Source organism: Monodelphis domestica, chromosome 3 (assembly GCF_027887165.1).
Source record: "Monodelphis domestica isolate mMonDom1 chromosome 3, mMonDom1.pri, whole genome shotgun sequence".
NCBI classification, from domain to species: Eukaryota; Metazoa; Chordata; class Mammalia; order Didelphimorphia; family Didelphidae; genus Monodelphis; species Monodelphis domestica.
In genome coordinates, this window is record NC_077229.1 from 17,187,807 (window position 1) to 17,202,682 (window position 14,876).

Sequence of the window (14,876 nt, forward strand, 5' to 3'; positions counted from 1 at the left end):
GGGAAGAGTGACATGATGCACACTCCACGTTGGTGTTCTGTGGGAAGTGCAGCTGTCCTCCCCTCCCCTGCCCACCTGGGCCCAGCAGTTCAGTGCCTGGGCAGAGTGGTGGCTGGTGCCGCCGCCACTACCGGCCCAGATCTTGGCCTTCTCTCTCGTCCACCGTCACATAGGACCGGGACTTCAGGCATGGGCCAGGTGATCCTAGCTGCTGCCCCGCTTCTCTGCTGTGCCATCCTGAGCTCGCGGGATAGAGGCTGGCTGTAGGGTAGGGAGGTCTCGAGCAGCGCTCTCAGCCTCTGTGCGCAGCAGCTATTTACGTTCCGAATCAGAACTGTAGCAAAGCGACGGTTTGCAGTCGCCACCCAAGTAATTCTTTGGCTTGGGGTCACCGCAGCCTGAGGAGCTGTATTGCGGGGTCCGGCATTAGGAAGGTGGAGAAGCACTGGCCCCCCCCTTCCAGACTCGGGCTCCGGGTGTGTTTGTTAAATCCCTGCTCGGCGGGCCCCACCAGGAGATGGCTGCCGCCTCAGGGGGCCTCCTTTTGTCTTTGGTGCGTGCTCCCCACAGAGCTGCAGTGGGGGGGCGGCTTGTGGCCTGTTGCCTTCAAGGGCCTCTTCTGTCTCCCTCGGCAGTGTGGAGGGACGACCCACGTTTTACGGCTCAGCTGGTCTCCTGATGGACACTATCTGGTCTCTGCTCATGCCATGAATAATTCAGGCCCTACTGCTCAGATCATCGAGAGGGATGGCTGGAAAACCAACATGGACTTTGTGGGCCATCGGAAGGCAGTCACGGTGGTGGTGAGTTTGCCCTGGTGTTGAGAAATGGCTCAGCCCCAGTGGGATGCAGGTGGGTGACTGCAGCTTCCGGGGGGTTGCCCTGAGGAGGCAACGGAAGAATGCTTTGTCCGCCTCAGGGTGCTATAGAAGTGTTGGAGAGAAGGAAAGAAATGGAGCCGGGGGGTTTCAGAGAGAATGCTCCCATAGATTGAGACATTGCCAAGAGCCAATTTTCTTCCCTACTGGACTTCTGCTGTTGGATGCAGCCTTTTGGAAGCAGCCCAGTTTCAGTGCTGATGATTAAGGGAAATTCCTAGGCCTGAAGGGGAGACTACCTGGGTGGGAAAGAGCACCAAGATCCCAGGGCAGAGTGAGAGGCAGCACCCAGCCAGCCATGGAGTCTTGGAAGAGGGCAGACTTTAGACCCAAATTGTCTCCTGCTGTGGCGCCCAGGGACTGGCTTCACCTAGCCCCATCTGTGCCACAGTGGACCCAGATAGCAACCAAGCTACAGGGTAGGGGGCCATCCCCATCTCTGTAAAATTGGATATAAGGAGGCAGTTGTTGGGGGGTGTTAAGGACAGAAGCCCCAACTGGTAGAGGAAATCTGGTTGAAGAGAACTGAGCATCCTGACCTTGGGTGTGACTCAGCACAAGAATGGGGACCCCTCAAGCTTGATTTACCTGCTCTGGACTTGCTTTGGACTCCAGAAACCTTCGCCCGGCATCTGGGGGCCCGTCTCTCTCGACCTTTCCCTTCCCAATTTCAACAAATCTTGTGGCCTTTGGGGCCCCCCAGCCTCCTGTAGCATGAGTGTGCTGCCCACCTCAGGGTGTGGGGAAGGCTTTGCCCAGACCTCATCAGCACCCTGGCAGTTCTTTGGGGGTCATACTCTTTGAGATAGGGCTGAGAACTTCAAGGATAGGAGTCTGGGCATGGCCTTTAGGACGATGAAGTTCCTGGGTTGGTTTGGAGACAGTAAGGTGTTTGTCCCTGCTGGCAGTCCAGGGCAACTGGCTGGAGGGCACCCTCTCACCTTGCTCCAGCAGGGCTTTCCAGGATGTGGGCATGGCCTCTGAAAGGCCTCGGGCCCAGGAGGGTATTTAAGTATCTGTGGGACCCGTGCTTACTGGGCGTCTTTTTTTTTATCTGTTTGGATCCAGAAATTCAATCCCAAAATCTTCAAGAAGAAGCAGAAGAATGGGAGCTCGACTAAGCCAAGCTGCCCATATTGCTGCTGTGCCGTTGGCAGCAAGGATCGGTCCCTCTCTGTCTGGGTGAGCTGCCAGAGGCTGGAACTGACTGGGGCTGACAGGCGAGACCCACACTCGGAACAGGGAGGGCCCTCAGACATATGTTGTGTCTTATCAGAGTCAAACAGATCGTGACAGAAATGAGATTCCAATCCGGGGCTTCGACCCCAGCCCCAGCATCCTTTCTATGGGTTGTGCTGCCTCTCCTGGGCTGTCCTGAAAGGGATCAATGGGGCAGCCTGAGCTAGGGAGTGAGACGCTGGTCTTGGAGGGTTGAAAGGCCTCCTCATCGCCTTGGATGTACCCTTCCCATAAACACACGTCTCAGGGGGATGGGGACACCCCAGGGCTTGCCAGCTTGTGAGCCAGCCTAAGGGGCAGTGGCGTGAACATTGGCATGGCCCGCTGCTGAAACAGACCAGTTCCTGTGGCTCTTGGGAGGGAGCTGAGTGCAGGCTGGGATGTGCACCAGGGTTTGAGGGCTGGCGCCAGAAGGCTCCCTCTCTTCCCACAGGGAAGTCTGACTGGACCATGACCATGGATTGGGCTCTGCCCTGAGGTGCCCCTAGGCTAGTAGGGGAGACAACAGGCACAGTTGCCTAGACTGTGTGTGACCTTGGACAAACCAACTCTAGATGGGGAGAAGGCCCCAGAATGAAGACAGGAAGGCTTCCTGGAGAAGGCGGGATTGGAGTTGGGATGTAGAGGAAGCCAGGGAGGTGTGAGTGAGATAAGGAACAGGGAAGAGAGCTCATGGCCAATGTAAAATATGAGACTCTCCTGGTTCTTGGCTGAGAGGGAGGAGGCCTGAGGAAGAGGTGGGCTGGGGAAGCCGTTGTGGATGGCAGAAAAGGGGGGTGAAGAGGAAGGTGTTTGCCCAGTGGCTTGGACCTCGGCTCTGCTGCCTGCTCCAGGTGACCCATGGCCAGTTCAAGTCTCCAGGCTTCATTGCTCAGGCTCAGGTCGCAGGTGGAGGCATTAACCAGTGTGAGGTTTGCCAGGGTGGAGAATGAGCAGCCCTGCTCTCCTCTGGTCTGTTCCTCCATGCCCAGCAGAGCTAGGGGAAGGGGATGGCCCTGGATTCAGCTTCCTGGGCCCTTTTTTATGTTTAACTCAGTCCATCAAGAGTGTGTCATTGTAGCACAGCCGTGGAGGGACTCAGTGTGTGATCTTGGCTCTAGTGCTGGCAGGGCCCTCTTACAGTTGAGGAAACTGAGGCCCTGAGAGACTAAGTGACTTATCCCAAGTCACTTGGCTAGTCAGTCAGATCTTTCCTCCCTACGAGGCTGGTGCTCCCCTCACAGTCACTGACACCTGGCGGCCTTGCTCCCCGGCCCCTGGAGAGCCAGGCTTGGGGTCAGGAACACCTGGATTTGCATCCCCCTGCATTGGCAAGGGTGCCCTCAGCACTAACAGAATCCCTTCATTTCTGGGCCCTGCTTTCTTGGTGACTGAAAGAATAAGGATTTGTGTAGTAGCGGGCAGGGAGGGCACCCCAGGGCCAGACCCAGCTGTGTGCCTCAGCACTGCCCGGCCCCTCACTCTGGTTCTTGGCGGTCCTCTGCCCTGGGGGTGGAGAGCTTGGGGATTTCTCCCCTTCCCGCTCTCCCTCAATTCTCTCTTCCTCTCCTGCCAGCTCACGTGTCTGAAGCGGCCTCTAGTGGTCATCCATGAGCTGTTCGACAAGTCCATCATGGACATCTCTTGGTAAGATGGATGTTGGTTCTTCCTCTCCAGACGTTCATATGATCTGACTGTGCAGCACTCGGCCCCCAGAGCTCCTCTGCTCAGGCGTAGCTCGTCAGCTCTTCTAGGGGCCAGGCTTTATGTGCTTGGTGACAGCCCTGGCATACACCCAGGCTGCCATCTGACCCCCAGGGAAGGGGACACTAGGTTCATTTACTGTGAGACTCTTGGAATGCCATTGTGTACCCAGCCTTGAGTCGTGTCTGCATGGTGGGGGGGCAGCCACAAAAAACGAGCTCTGTCCTGGCTCCCTGGGGACCCCCTCAGCCTCTAACAGGAGGGTGACCAAAGACCCTGGAGGTCTTACACTCCCAGATCTGGAGTCAAGAAAGTCCTGCCCCGACCTACTAAGCATGCTGAAATGGGTGGAAAATCCCCTGGTTTCTGAGGCTCAGTTTGCTCATCTGTAAAATAGGGTTCCTGGTCCATAGGTTATCCTCCTCCCAGGGCTGTGGTTGGGATCCAGCAAGGCGAGATCAATGCAGCCTTGGCAAAGCCTCACATCCCCCCCGATAGCTCCTCCAAGGCCTTCGGGCTGCCTGGGGGTGGGCGTGCTCAGTGCTGTCAGGTAGCTTCTTATTAGGCGAGGGGCTGATGACTCAAGGAAGAGTGTGTCACTCTGATTCCTTTGCAGGACTCTCAATGGACTTGGCATCTTAGTGTGCTCCATGGACGGCTCCGTGGCCTTCTTGGATTTCTCCCAAGATGAGCTCGGGGATCCCCTGAGCGAGGAGGAAAAGGTACTGAGTCGGCCCCATTCTTTTTGTCTCATTCTCAGCTGGGGGGCACATGGCCAGCTGGAACTCCCCAGGGCACCCTACCTTGCCCTGGGATCACCGACCACCCAGCATCTTGGGGAAAAACCCAATAAAGAGGCATTCTCCTCCTCTCACACATGCTTTTTCCTACTTGAAAGTGGTGGTTGTCCATCTAAGAGACTGTGTCTTCCTGCAGGAGGGGTTCTGTGTGGGGCATGACACAAGGAGAGTGTGATGCTTACCCTCAAGGAACTTGTATTTCCCCCCAGATTTCCTAAATATGTTTTGATTTTACATCGACTACTTTCCTTATTCACTCCTTCTCCTCCTCCTTAATTTCTCCGACTTATAACAAAGGTTAAAGGAGAAAAAACAGTGACTCAGTGGATAGATCTCCTGACCTGGAGATAGGAGGTCCTGGGTTCCAATGTGGCCTCAGACACTTCTTAGCTATGACCCTGGGCAAGTCACTCAACCCCATTGTCTAGCTCTTACTGTTCTTCTGTCCTAGAACTAATACTTAGTATCAGTTCTGAGACAGAAGGTAAGGATTAAGGGGGGGAAAGAGAGAAAATTGAACCAAACTCTCCAGTACATTGGCTGTGCCAAATACCCCAGGGCTGGTCCGTCCCTGGCAAAGAGCAGACAGCTAGGTCCTCCTTGAATGTAGTTCAGAGAGATCTCCTTGAAATCTGTCACTCTTGGAGCCCCTCTCCAAGCTGGTTTTATTGGACTTGTTGAGAGGACAAGCCGAGGACCCCTAGGACATCCGCCCTCCGCTCCAGAGATGCTTTCCCACCCAGATCTTTGGGCCGCTGCAGAGTCGAAGTCTCATCCCCTGCTCAGGGGAAATTGTGTTGGGAGAGGCATCCTTTGTTGAGCCTGCTCTATTAATTAGACCTTAGTGGACAGGAATTTGTCAGAGCCTTCAAGGTGGCAGCTTTTGACTAGAGGAAGGGGGGAAAGACCGCAAGGGCGCATGGTATCCAAGAAGAGAGGAGAGACTGGCAGCACCCAAACTCACCCACCTGCCAGGGTCTAGTCTGTAGCTAGGCTGGACGGAGGAAGAGGCAGGGCCAGCAGGTCTGTGGCCTCGGGAGGTTCTAGGATGGGTCTCCTGCAGAGGCTGGCCCAGAGTGCTCTGGGCTTCGTTTCTCCTCTCCAGGAGCTTTGTGTTCCTGATTATGCACGAAGAGAGCCAGCCTGTGACCGAGTCGTGTCCCCTCTCTCTGAGCCTCAGTTTCCTTACCCCAGTGGTTGGCCAGAAAAGCCTTGTCTGAGTGTTCAGTTGGAAGCAGCTCCTTCAGATGTGACCATCTCAGGCTGAAATAGCCCTTGAGGGGGACGCCGATGCCGGGGCCTTACTTGTCGAAGCTTCTTTTTGTTCTCAGAGCCACATTCACCAGTCCACCTACGGGAAGAGTCTTGCGGTGATGACAGAGGCTCAGCTCCCCACCACCATAATTGAGAACCCCGAGATGCTCAAGTACCAGCAGAGGCAGCAGCAGCAACTGGGTCACAAGAACGCAGCAACCCGGGAAGCTGGCTCCAACCCCAAAGTGGCCAGCATGGTGAATGGGGAGAGCCTAGAGGACATCAGAAAGGTGGGTCTCACCCCAAGCCCCCATAGAGAGGGTCAGGCCGGGCCAACAGAGGTGTGACTTAAGCTTCTTCCGTCTCCGGGCCAATCCTCAGGGGTTCGTGTCTGTGCCAGGCATGTGGTGGGCCCTGTACCTGGGGAGCTTCCTTACTCCTGAGAGATCTGAGCTGGCCAAGGGTTGAGGGCTTGGCGCTCACTGCCTCTGTCAGCGTTGGATACCAAAGTGAAGCATGTTGAGGCAGGGCTTCCTGGCCAGCCTGCGAGCTGGACCTCGAGGGGTGGCAATGATCAAGAGAGGGGGCAAGGAGAACAACTGTCTGAGGCAGATGAGGCCAGGGTGGGGAAGCCTTAGCTCAGGAATGCTGGCAGAGATGAGGTAGCCCAGCCCCAGAGGTCTAGAAGGCCCGGCCCAGGGAGGCTGAAGCAGCAGTGAGAGAGTGTGTCCTCACAGCCCAGTAGGGCTTGATGGAGGAGAATGAGTCAAAGAGAGCTTGGGGGATTGATGGGGCCAGTGACAGCGAAGAAAGGAATGCAGCCACCTGGAGCTGACTCAGTCCCATTCCTTTAAACAAGCTTTTTAGGCCTCTTCCTCACTGATGGGTATGCCCTTTGTTGTCTGTCTTCATCTGGGACAGGAGTTACGTCACCGTGTTTATGGTCTCCCCCTCCGGCATGATGGACCCCTCAGAATCGGGGCTTTTAAATTCCCAAGGTGCCCCCTGCTGTCAGGGTAGCACTGTCAAAGGATTTCTGAAAAGCTGGGAGTCACAAAGGACCTCACGAGCTCAGCCACCTCACTTGCTTTCTGGGTTAAGCTAAGAAGTTAGGAAAAGGGAATGATAATAGTGATTGTCACTAAATAAGTCCCCTTGGAGAACCTCCCAAGTCTCTCTGAAAACATACCTTTTTACCTCAAAAGAATCTCCTGGAGTTGTTCTCAGTTCACCTAGTAAATCCTCCTGTTTACCTAGGACTCCTGGCAAGAACCTTGGTTCTGATGGCCTTGCTTTAGTCAGCTTCTTGGCTTCTCATCCCAGCTTGATTTCCTGGACGTGGTGTGGTGGTGTTCCTGGCCCTTAAGAGGGCCGGAAGTCTGAGGAGATTTTCCGGCGGTAGCCCCTCATCCTTCCCTGGGATACCTGTCAGGAAATCAGTTTGCTCAGGATAACAGAAGAAAAGGCAGTCCTGTCCGTCTGCTTGGGCGGTAGTTGGGGATCGGCAGAGGGGGGGCATTCCATTTCACTTGCCTTCTTTTCCCTTGGCAGAATCTCTTAAAGAAGCAAGTGGAGACACGGACAGCCGATGGCCGCAGGAGGATCACGCCCCTTTGTATAGCTCAGCTGGACACTGGGTACTCCTCCAGGTTTTGTTTCTTTCTTTTACCTGTGAAAGGTTTAATCGGATCTTTTAGGGGTCTGCCTGGAGGATGCAGCATTGCCTTCTCAAAGTCCTCAGGCTGTCGATGTGGTGAAAGTGCTCTGCATGCATCCTGGATCCCTCTGCACCCTCCCTCTCTGCTAGCCATTTTCCTTGGGCACAGACCTCGCATCCTGACACAAAGAAGTTAAGAAGGCTTTCCCAATTTGGTTCAGTTTAACCAGCCATTGACAGATGAATTCTTTAGCCTGGAGAGAGGATAGAGACTAAGCCTCCAGGCCCCCGGCTTTACTCCAACACTGGGTGTCCCCTCATTCTCAGGATCTGCTTTGACCTTGTGACCATCGTCCCATAGGCCTTCCTTTCTGCTTAGTTTGATGGTGGCCACAGGATCCCAGGATGGGAGACGGGAGCATAGCCGTCGTCTAGTCTTACTGTCTTATTTCCCAGAGTAGGAAACTGAGGCTCTTTTTGGGGACAGAGACCTTCATCCATTCGAGGGACTAGTAGCTAAGTGAGCCTGAATACAACCCCAGGTCTTTGATTGATGAGCCTGGTGCTAGGAACCAGGAACCCTGTTGTAACTCTGGGCCCTGATCATGCTCTTTCCTGTTCTGGATCATATCCCATCATCCTCAGGATTGATCTGTGCCCTGAGGACCCTCATTCTGGAATGGCCTGGAACAGCCTTGTCTTTCCCCTGTTGTTTCAAAGCAGAGGCAGCCGCTTCCACAGGTTGTGAGTCCCCCATCCCAGAAGGTGTTCAGGCAGAGCCTACAGGGATGACCCTTGGTCTCAGGCATTGTAGAGCTGCTCTGACATGTCCATCTCAGACCTCCGCCCGCAGCAGCCAGGCTCAGACTTGGCAGTGAAGCCAGATGTGAATTTGCTCCTCTCTTCTGGTGGAGGCCTGTTTGAAGGTTCTCCCCCCTCCTCATTGCCATCCACTGTGAAGTCTTTCTTCCTGATAGGACCTTTGATCGGAATAGAAACCACACTTTGACCCAAGCGTGGATCAAAGCTGTCATCTAAATCAAGGGTCTGTGTGTGTGTGCGATTGCCCTCTCCTCCTCAGAGGCGAAGCCTCCTTTCAGACCAGTAGTCTGTCCTGAATTGGCCAGCTTCCTTCTTGCTTCAGACACGTAGAGTGGGACAGCTGGCACAGGGAAGAGGAAGAGGAGGGAAAGGAGCAAAAGCCTAATGAGCTCCCCTCTGAACCCTCCTTGCCACGACTAGAACCTGGGAGCCTGTGGCTCGGACTTGCTGCAGTAAGGTTGGGGGCCCTGGCTTCCCCCACAGCGGTGGGCATGTGGCCAACTTGTCCTCCTCAGGTTGCTTTAAGGCCAGGTCCCAGAACGACAGTCCCAGGGAATGTGCCTTCACAAGGGCCTGTAGCTTGGAGGTGACGTCTGTGTGCATCTCTAGAAGTCGAGATCCTTCCTTCCAAGGAGCAGTGGGCAGCGGATCCAGGTGGTACTGATGACAACCACCAGAATTCCCATTATTGAAGGGCCTTTCCTCACAAGGACCCTGTGGAATAGATCACGTAGAGACTCAGGGCTCAGAGATCATAGGACTTTCTCAAGGCCCCGCGGCCAGGCTGGCTCCAGGGCCAGGCTCTCCATGCACTACTGGGCAGGGCCAGATTTTCTTAACAGTGGGATGAGGTTGTATCCACAGCTCCCCTGGCACTCCCAGCTTCCAGGGCTTTCCACTGTTAGGGCCTTCCCCATTGCCATAGCAGCATGGGCTGCCAGGATCCTTTTGGCACTGGGTACATGCCCTTGGGAGGCAGGGGCTGGCCCCCTGTTGACCTGCTTGGCTGCCATCATTTGTGCTCTGGTGGCCCCTGAGTGGGAGTGCCGGCTAGACCTACTTTGTCCGGAGGAGGAGAATCCAAGCTGGTGGCTGTGCAGCTTGCTCTTGTCCAGTAAGGCTGTCATTATAGAATGTTCAGGCTGGGAGGGTCAGAGAATGGACAACATCACAGACCGAAGGGACTTGAGAACGTGGAATGTTGGAGAGGGAAGGATCTGAGAACAGAGAGTGCCAGAGAGGAGGACCAGCAGCCTGAGGCTAAAATGTTGGGTTTTGAAGGGATCTTCCTCGGACGATAGAAGGTAGAATGTCCAGTCTAGGACTAAGAAAGTCATCTAGTGTTCCCCCTCCTCCATTTTCTAGAGGAGGACACAGAAGCCTAGGATGGGAGCGGGATTTATTCCCATTTACATGGCTCAGTTGTGGCCTCCTCCTGACCAGAACATTGATTCCTAGGGCCCCATGCTGGCTTACAGGTTCTCCCATGCCCCTGCTTGGTTTTTTCTCTTTCTTGAAATGGTTCCCGAGTAGAATGGACCAGCAGACCTTCAGGTGGTAGTGGCTGAGAGGTCATCCTTAGGCCTGGAACCCCCCCGGGCTTCCTTTTCCACCTTGACCAGAGACTGAGGCTTCCCACAGAAAAGAGCTCGTCTTAGACTCTTGTGGGTGACGTTTTCATGAGATGGTCTTCTCTTGCAAGCCCTTGCTAGGCCACATGTCCATTTTCCTTTTGGAAGCTGGAAGACTGGAGAGAAGAACACGGGCTTTGGGGGTGTCCAGACCCCTCCCCCCCAAGCCCTTCCCAAATCTGGAGTGGTTCTGTGCTGAGATCTCAGACAGATGTGAAATGGGGCAAGAATTTCCCCGGTCACTCTAGATTTGACCCTTGACACTCATTCCTCGTGGCCTTGCTCCCAGCTCTCTGTGCCGAGATGTGTCGGCCGCACCAAAGACTCGTCTCATTTTGGTCCCTGGGGCCATGCTGCCAGGCTCTGCGTGCTGTATATGTTTAATGAGTGTTTGAAGACTCTGTGGGTCAGCCCACAAGCATTCATTAGATGCCTTCTGTGCACTTGTGCCCAGGAGAGAAACAGGAAAGGGATGCGGCCTTCCCTGAGACAGCTTGCATTCCTCAGGGAAGATGGCATTCAGGGACAGAGGTCTGTGTGGAACAGGTAAAGAATGGGTGTCAGGTCGTTCTGAGTAGAAGATCAGTAACATTTGGGGTACCTCAGGGCAGACTTTAAGTAGGAGGGGCGCCCTGAGCTGAATCCTGATGAAGATGAGGAGGGAGACACTCCCGGCAAGGGACAGAGCCAGGATAGAGGCCCAGAGATAAGAAACGAAGTATTGTGTGTGAGGACAGCAAGGCAGTTGGTTAGCCTGGACCCAAGTGTGTGGGGAGTGGTAGCTTGTGGAAGGCTTGGAGCCATCATCATTCATGTGGCCTGTTGGCTGCTTGTTAGGACGGCAGGTGGAGGAGGCTGACCCCAGTGGCTGATTGGCCTGCCCAACCCCAGCCTCATCCAGGTGGAGGCTCCCTACACCCATAGGGATGGATGTCCATGCCTGCCTCTTGGGATCCCATGTTTGGGAGATATGTGCCTTTGATCAGAGGCCTTCCAGCTTCTCAGGAACCCTGGGTTACCTTGAGGCACAGGAAGAGGCCCGTCAGGCATTACCAGAGACCTAAAAGTCGAGGTTGTGTATGCGCATGTGTGCTTGTGCTCACGTGTGGCCACTGACAAGGCACTGAATTTTTCTCTGCCTCAGCTTTTTGGGTATGAAATGGGAATAGAGATCCCTCTGACTGTGGGATCTCATAAAGCCTGAGACAGCTTTTAAGTTGCAAATATGGTTGGTGTGGCCCCTCTTTATCGGGCAGCTCCCTCTTAGCTCTCTGGGGTCAGGGATGGTTGTGTCCAGGGAGGCTGAGTGTCTAAGCCAGGCTCTGCTCCCTGAGGCTCAGGAGTCACACCAGGTTGAATAATGGTTCCCACCATCTGAGTACCTTCCATGCTAGACAGGATGGAGAGTGGGCCTGTTTCAGCACTGCTGCTGGGACTTAAAGGGACGTATTCTGTTTCTGTGCAGGGACTTCTCCACAGCCTTCTTTAATAGTATTCCTCTCTCTGGATCGCTGGCGGGCTCCATGCTGTCTTCTCAAAGTAACCAGCAGCTCCTGGCACTAGATTCCAATGCCACCAACTCCCTCGGCACATCAAAGCCTTCCTTGGAGCCTGTGGCATCAAGCTTGAAGCCTGCGGGAGATGCCATCAGCAAAGACAGGTCAGTCCACAGACTTGGCTGACACAAGGCTTCCGTCTCTCAGCCATTTGGGGCCCTGATATCCCGTTTGGACACACAGCCTCATTTTAGAATGCTCTCAAAGGCATGGAGGTAGGAAGTGAAGAACCAGGGAGGCCAGGGAGCAAGGAAGATGGGAGAGACCAGGCTGGAAAGGGAACAGAGGCCACAGTGGGAAGAACTGTAAAAGGCAGACACTTTATATTTGGTCCTCGAGACGGCAGGGAGGTGGAAGTTTGAGGAGGACAGTGGCACTGTCGGGCATGCCCTTGAAGAACATCCCATTGGCAGCTGAGAGCTGATGAGCCCAAGTCAGCTAGGGCCCATGGGGTGAGAAAATGAGAAGTCCAGGAGAATGGAAGAGAGGGATCCTAGGGGACAAGGATGGGGCTTTAGGCCCTCGGCAGCAATAGGACAAGTAGAGAAATGGGGGTGACAGTCAGAGTCCTCTTCCATCATCCATTTCCAAATATCCAATGGGCAGTCACAGGCCCCAATCTAGAGCTGGGTGTTGGATAGGAATTAAACCCAGAAGCTACTGATGTCAGGACAACAGTGGTTGAGACTGGTTTAAGAGCAAGAACTTCACGACGATTTAGTGGTAAAAGAAGACGGACAGATGTGAGACTGAGAGAAGGGTCCAAGACGGGCAGGCAGCAGGCCAGTGGCTAACAAAGCTTGAGGAGGGGGAAGACGCTCCTTAGTGTGAAGGGAGATCCTCAGCTGAGAGGGAAGGAGAAGACAGGAGAAGGGGGCAAGAGGGAGCCAGACAGTAGGAAGAGTCAGGATTGCTTTGCCAAAGAGGGGGCCCGATTGGGATTAGCTGGTGCTGTGATGCCCCTGGGCCTGTGGTCTTTAACTCATCAGGAGTAGCAAAGTGCTCCTGTGCCATCTTCCCTGCCCCTTGGCAGTGGGCTCCCCATTGGTAACTTTTGTCCTGTGCTTTTCAGTCTAAAGACCTTTTTCTATGTCAGAGAAGACAGACCCTAAAGCAGGAGTGAGCCACTTGTTCTCAGCAACCTGGGAGCAGCAGGCTCCTCTCCTCTGACCCAGCCCATAGTATCCCAGGCAGGCCTGATCCCATCCATCCCTTGGCCCTGCCTGAAGTGCTTGGGGCTAGCTAGAAGAGCATAGACTCCCTGAGCAACTTCTTCTGTCCTCGAGGAGCTAACGTTCTCCTGGAGGAACCATATGGACACAGAGAAGTTCCTCAGAACGCTGCAGAGGAAGTCCGTGGTTGAGGGGTTCATTAGCAGCTGCCCACCGGGCAGGGTGGGTCCCCACCCCCAGGATGGAGCTTGAGAGGTTCAGGGACCTGGCCCTGCGCAGGCACCCTCCCCTAGGGAGGAAGGAAGGAAACAAGGAAGCAGATGCTGATGATGCACTTACTGTGTGTCAGGTACTGTGGGAAGCCCTTCATGGGCATCATCTCGTTTGATTCTGTAACAACTTTGGGCAGGAGGTTGTAGTTAAGGAAATTGAGGCAGACAGAGGATGAGTGGCTCGACCAGGGTCACATAGCTAGTAAGTATGAGCCACAGTTACCTTGGGGCTTCCTGCCTCCAAGGGCAGCACTCGATCCCCTGTGCCACGTGCCTGCTCTTCTGAATGGATGTTTTGATCATGAAGCGGGTTGCTAAGCTTCCCGTCTATCCACATGAAACATGTTTTTTACACACAGCCTATTTTTCTGAGTATTTTTTGTTCTTACACCCCTGCATATTTCAGGCCCCCCCTCCCTGCCCTTCCCAGAGAACTCCTCAGGGACCGTGTTTGCCTTTTGTCCTCCAGGGCTTAACACAGGGCCTGGGTCATAGTTAGACCTTAATAAGTGCTTGGTGAGTGGCAGACTTTACAAAACATTATTGAGAGACAGGAAAAAGGCAACACACTGATAAAAGGGAATCTACTGCCCCCACCCCCAGGCCACCATCATCCTGCGCTCCTCTGCGGACCCCCAGCCCCCAGTATTCCAATTTTACAGCCTCTCGGCTCCTTTGGACCGAGTTTTCTCTTTGCACCTTCGGCCTCTCTTTCCTGAGAGCTTCCTGTGCTCCTCAGAATCATTCTATCCTGTGGCATTTCAGGATGGGGCGCCTCCTTTCTCTGACCCGAATTGTTGACATGTGCTTCCCCAAAGTAGCGTGGCCGCTGGCTGGGCCAGCCTCCAAGTCCAGGCCATCGCCACCCTAGCGGCAGCTCCGCCTGTTGGTCAGAAAGAGCAGAAGAGAGCCTCCTCCTTCCTGGGTTTTCCTTTTGAAGAGTGAGATGATTGTGCTGAGTCAGGAAATCACGAGCACCCCAGCTTTGGGCAGAGAATGCTGCAGGCGCTGTTTATGAATCGCCCGCTGTGTACCAGGAATGCAAAAGATAGCCCCTGCCCTCCAGGCAAGCTCAGCACAAGAGATTTAGGAAATGGTGAAAGAAGGGAAAGCGCCCGAAGAAAGAGGGGCTTCCTGGAGGAGGTGGGATTTTAGTTGGGACTTACAGAAAGGGGACAGCCAGAGAGAATGCCTGGAGTTGGGAGAGGGAGTTTCTTGTTTGTGGAACAGGCAGAAGGCCAGTGTTAACGGATTACAGAAGAGCAAGGTGGGAAGGCGCTGGGTTTTGAAGGTGTTTTTGTATGGGACCCTGCAGCCATGGCAGTTTACTGAGTAGGGGGCGGGAGGGCTTAGTCATGATCACACCTTCGGTTTGGGAAATGGAGGAGAGCAAGCCGGGGGTGCAGAGCCATAGAGGGGCAGTGCTCTACACCAGGGAGGGCCATCCTCAGAGTGAAATGGGCAGCTCTTGGCGACAGCCTGGAAATTGGTAGGGGGAGCTGAGGAGGACTCCTGGGTTAAGGGCCTCGAAGGCTGGGGATGCCCTCCACCTGGAGAGGGGAAGCCAGAGCAGGGAAGAGCATGCATTCTGTTTGGGAACCTGAATGTGAGGCTGGACGTCGGCAGAAAGATTGGGAGATTGAGAATCCTCCCCTGGATATAATTCAGTCTGGGGGAGCTGATGAGATTCCCAAGTGATCAGTGTAAAGGGAAGAGAGAAGAGGGCCCAGGACAGAGCCCCGAGGGACCTAGCTAGAAGGTGTGATCTGTGATCTGGAGGAGGACCCAGCACAGGAAGGAGCAGTCAGAGAGGCAGGAGGGGAACCAGGAGAGAGAAGGTCCTGAAAACCCAGAGAGAAGAATGGGCAGCAGTGCCCGAGGCTGCCGCGTGATCATGGAGAAGGAGGCTTGA

General features: G+C 54.5%; 1 protein-coding gene across 5 annotated transcripts in view; it reads left to right on the forward strand.

Annotated features, from left to right (window-relative positions):
* Positions 1 to 14,876, forward strand: part of LOC100029345 (protein HIRA) — an 82,678-nt gene that overhangs the window by 50,724 nt on the left and 17,078 nt on the right. For 2 of the 5 annotated variants that reach the window (XM_056821411.1, XM_056821412.1), the window contains 7 exons: positions 636 to 803; positions 1,947 to 2,060; positions 3,673 to 3,743; positions 4,417 to 4,522; positions 5,932 to 6,144; positions 7,406 to 7,503; positions 11,430 to 11,624. In XM_056821411.1, the coding sequence (XP_056677389.1) occupies positions 636 to 803; positions 1,947 to 2,060; positions 3,673 to 3,743; positions 4,417 to 4,522; positions 5,932 to 6,144; positions 7,406 to 7,503; positions 11,430 to 11,624 (965 nt within the window). The remainder of the gene's footprint in view (positions 1 to 635; positions 804 to 1,946; positions 2,061 to 3,672; positions 3,744 to 4,416; positions 4,523 to 5,931; positions 6,145 to 7,405; positions 7,504 to 11,429; positions 11,625 to 14,876) is intronic. The other 3 variants (XM_007490465.3, XM_056821413.1, XM_056821414.1) reach the window with 2 other exon arrangements.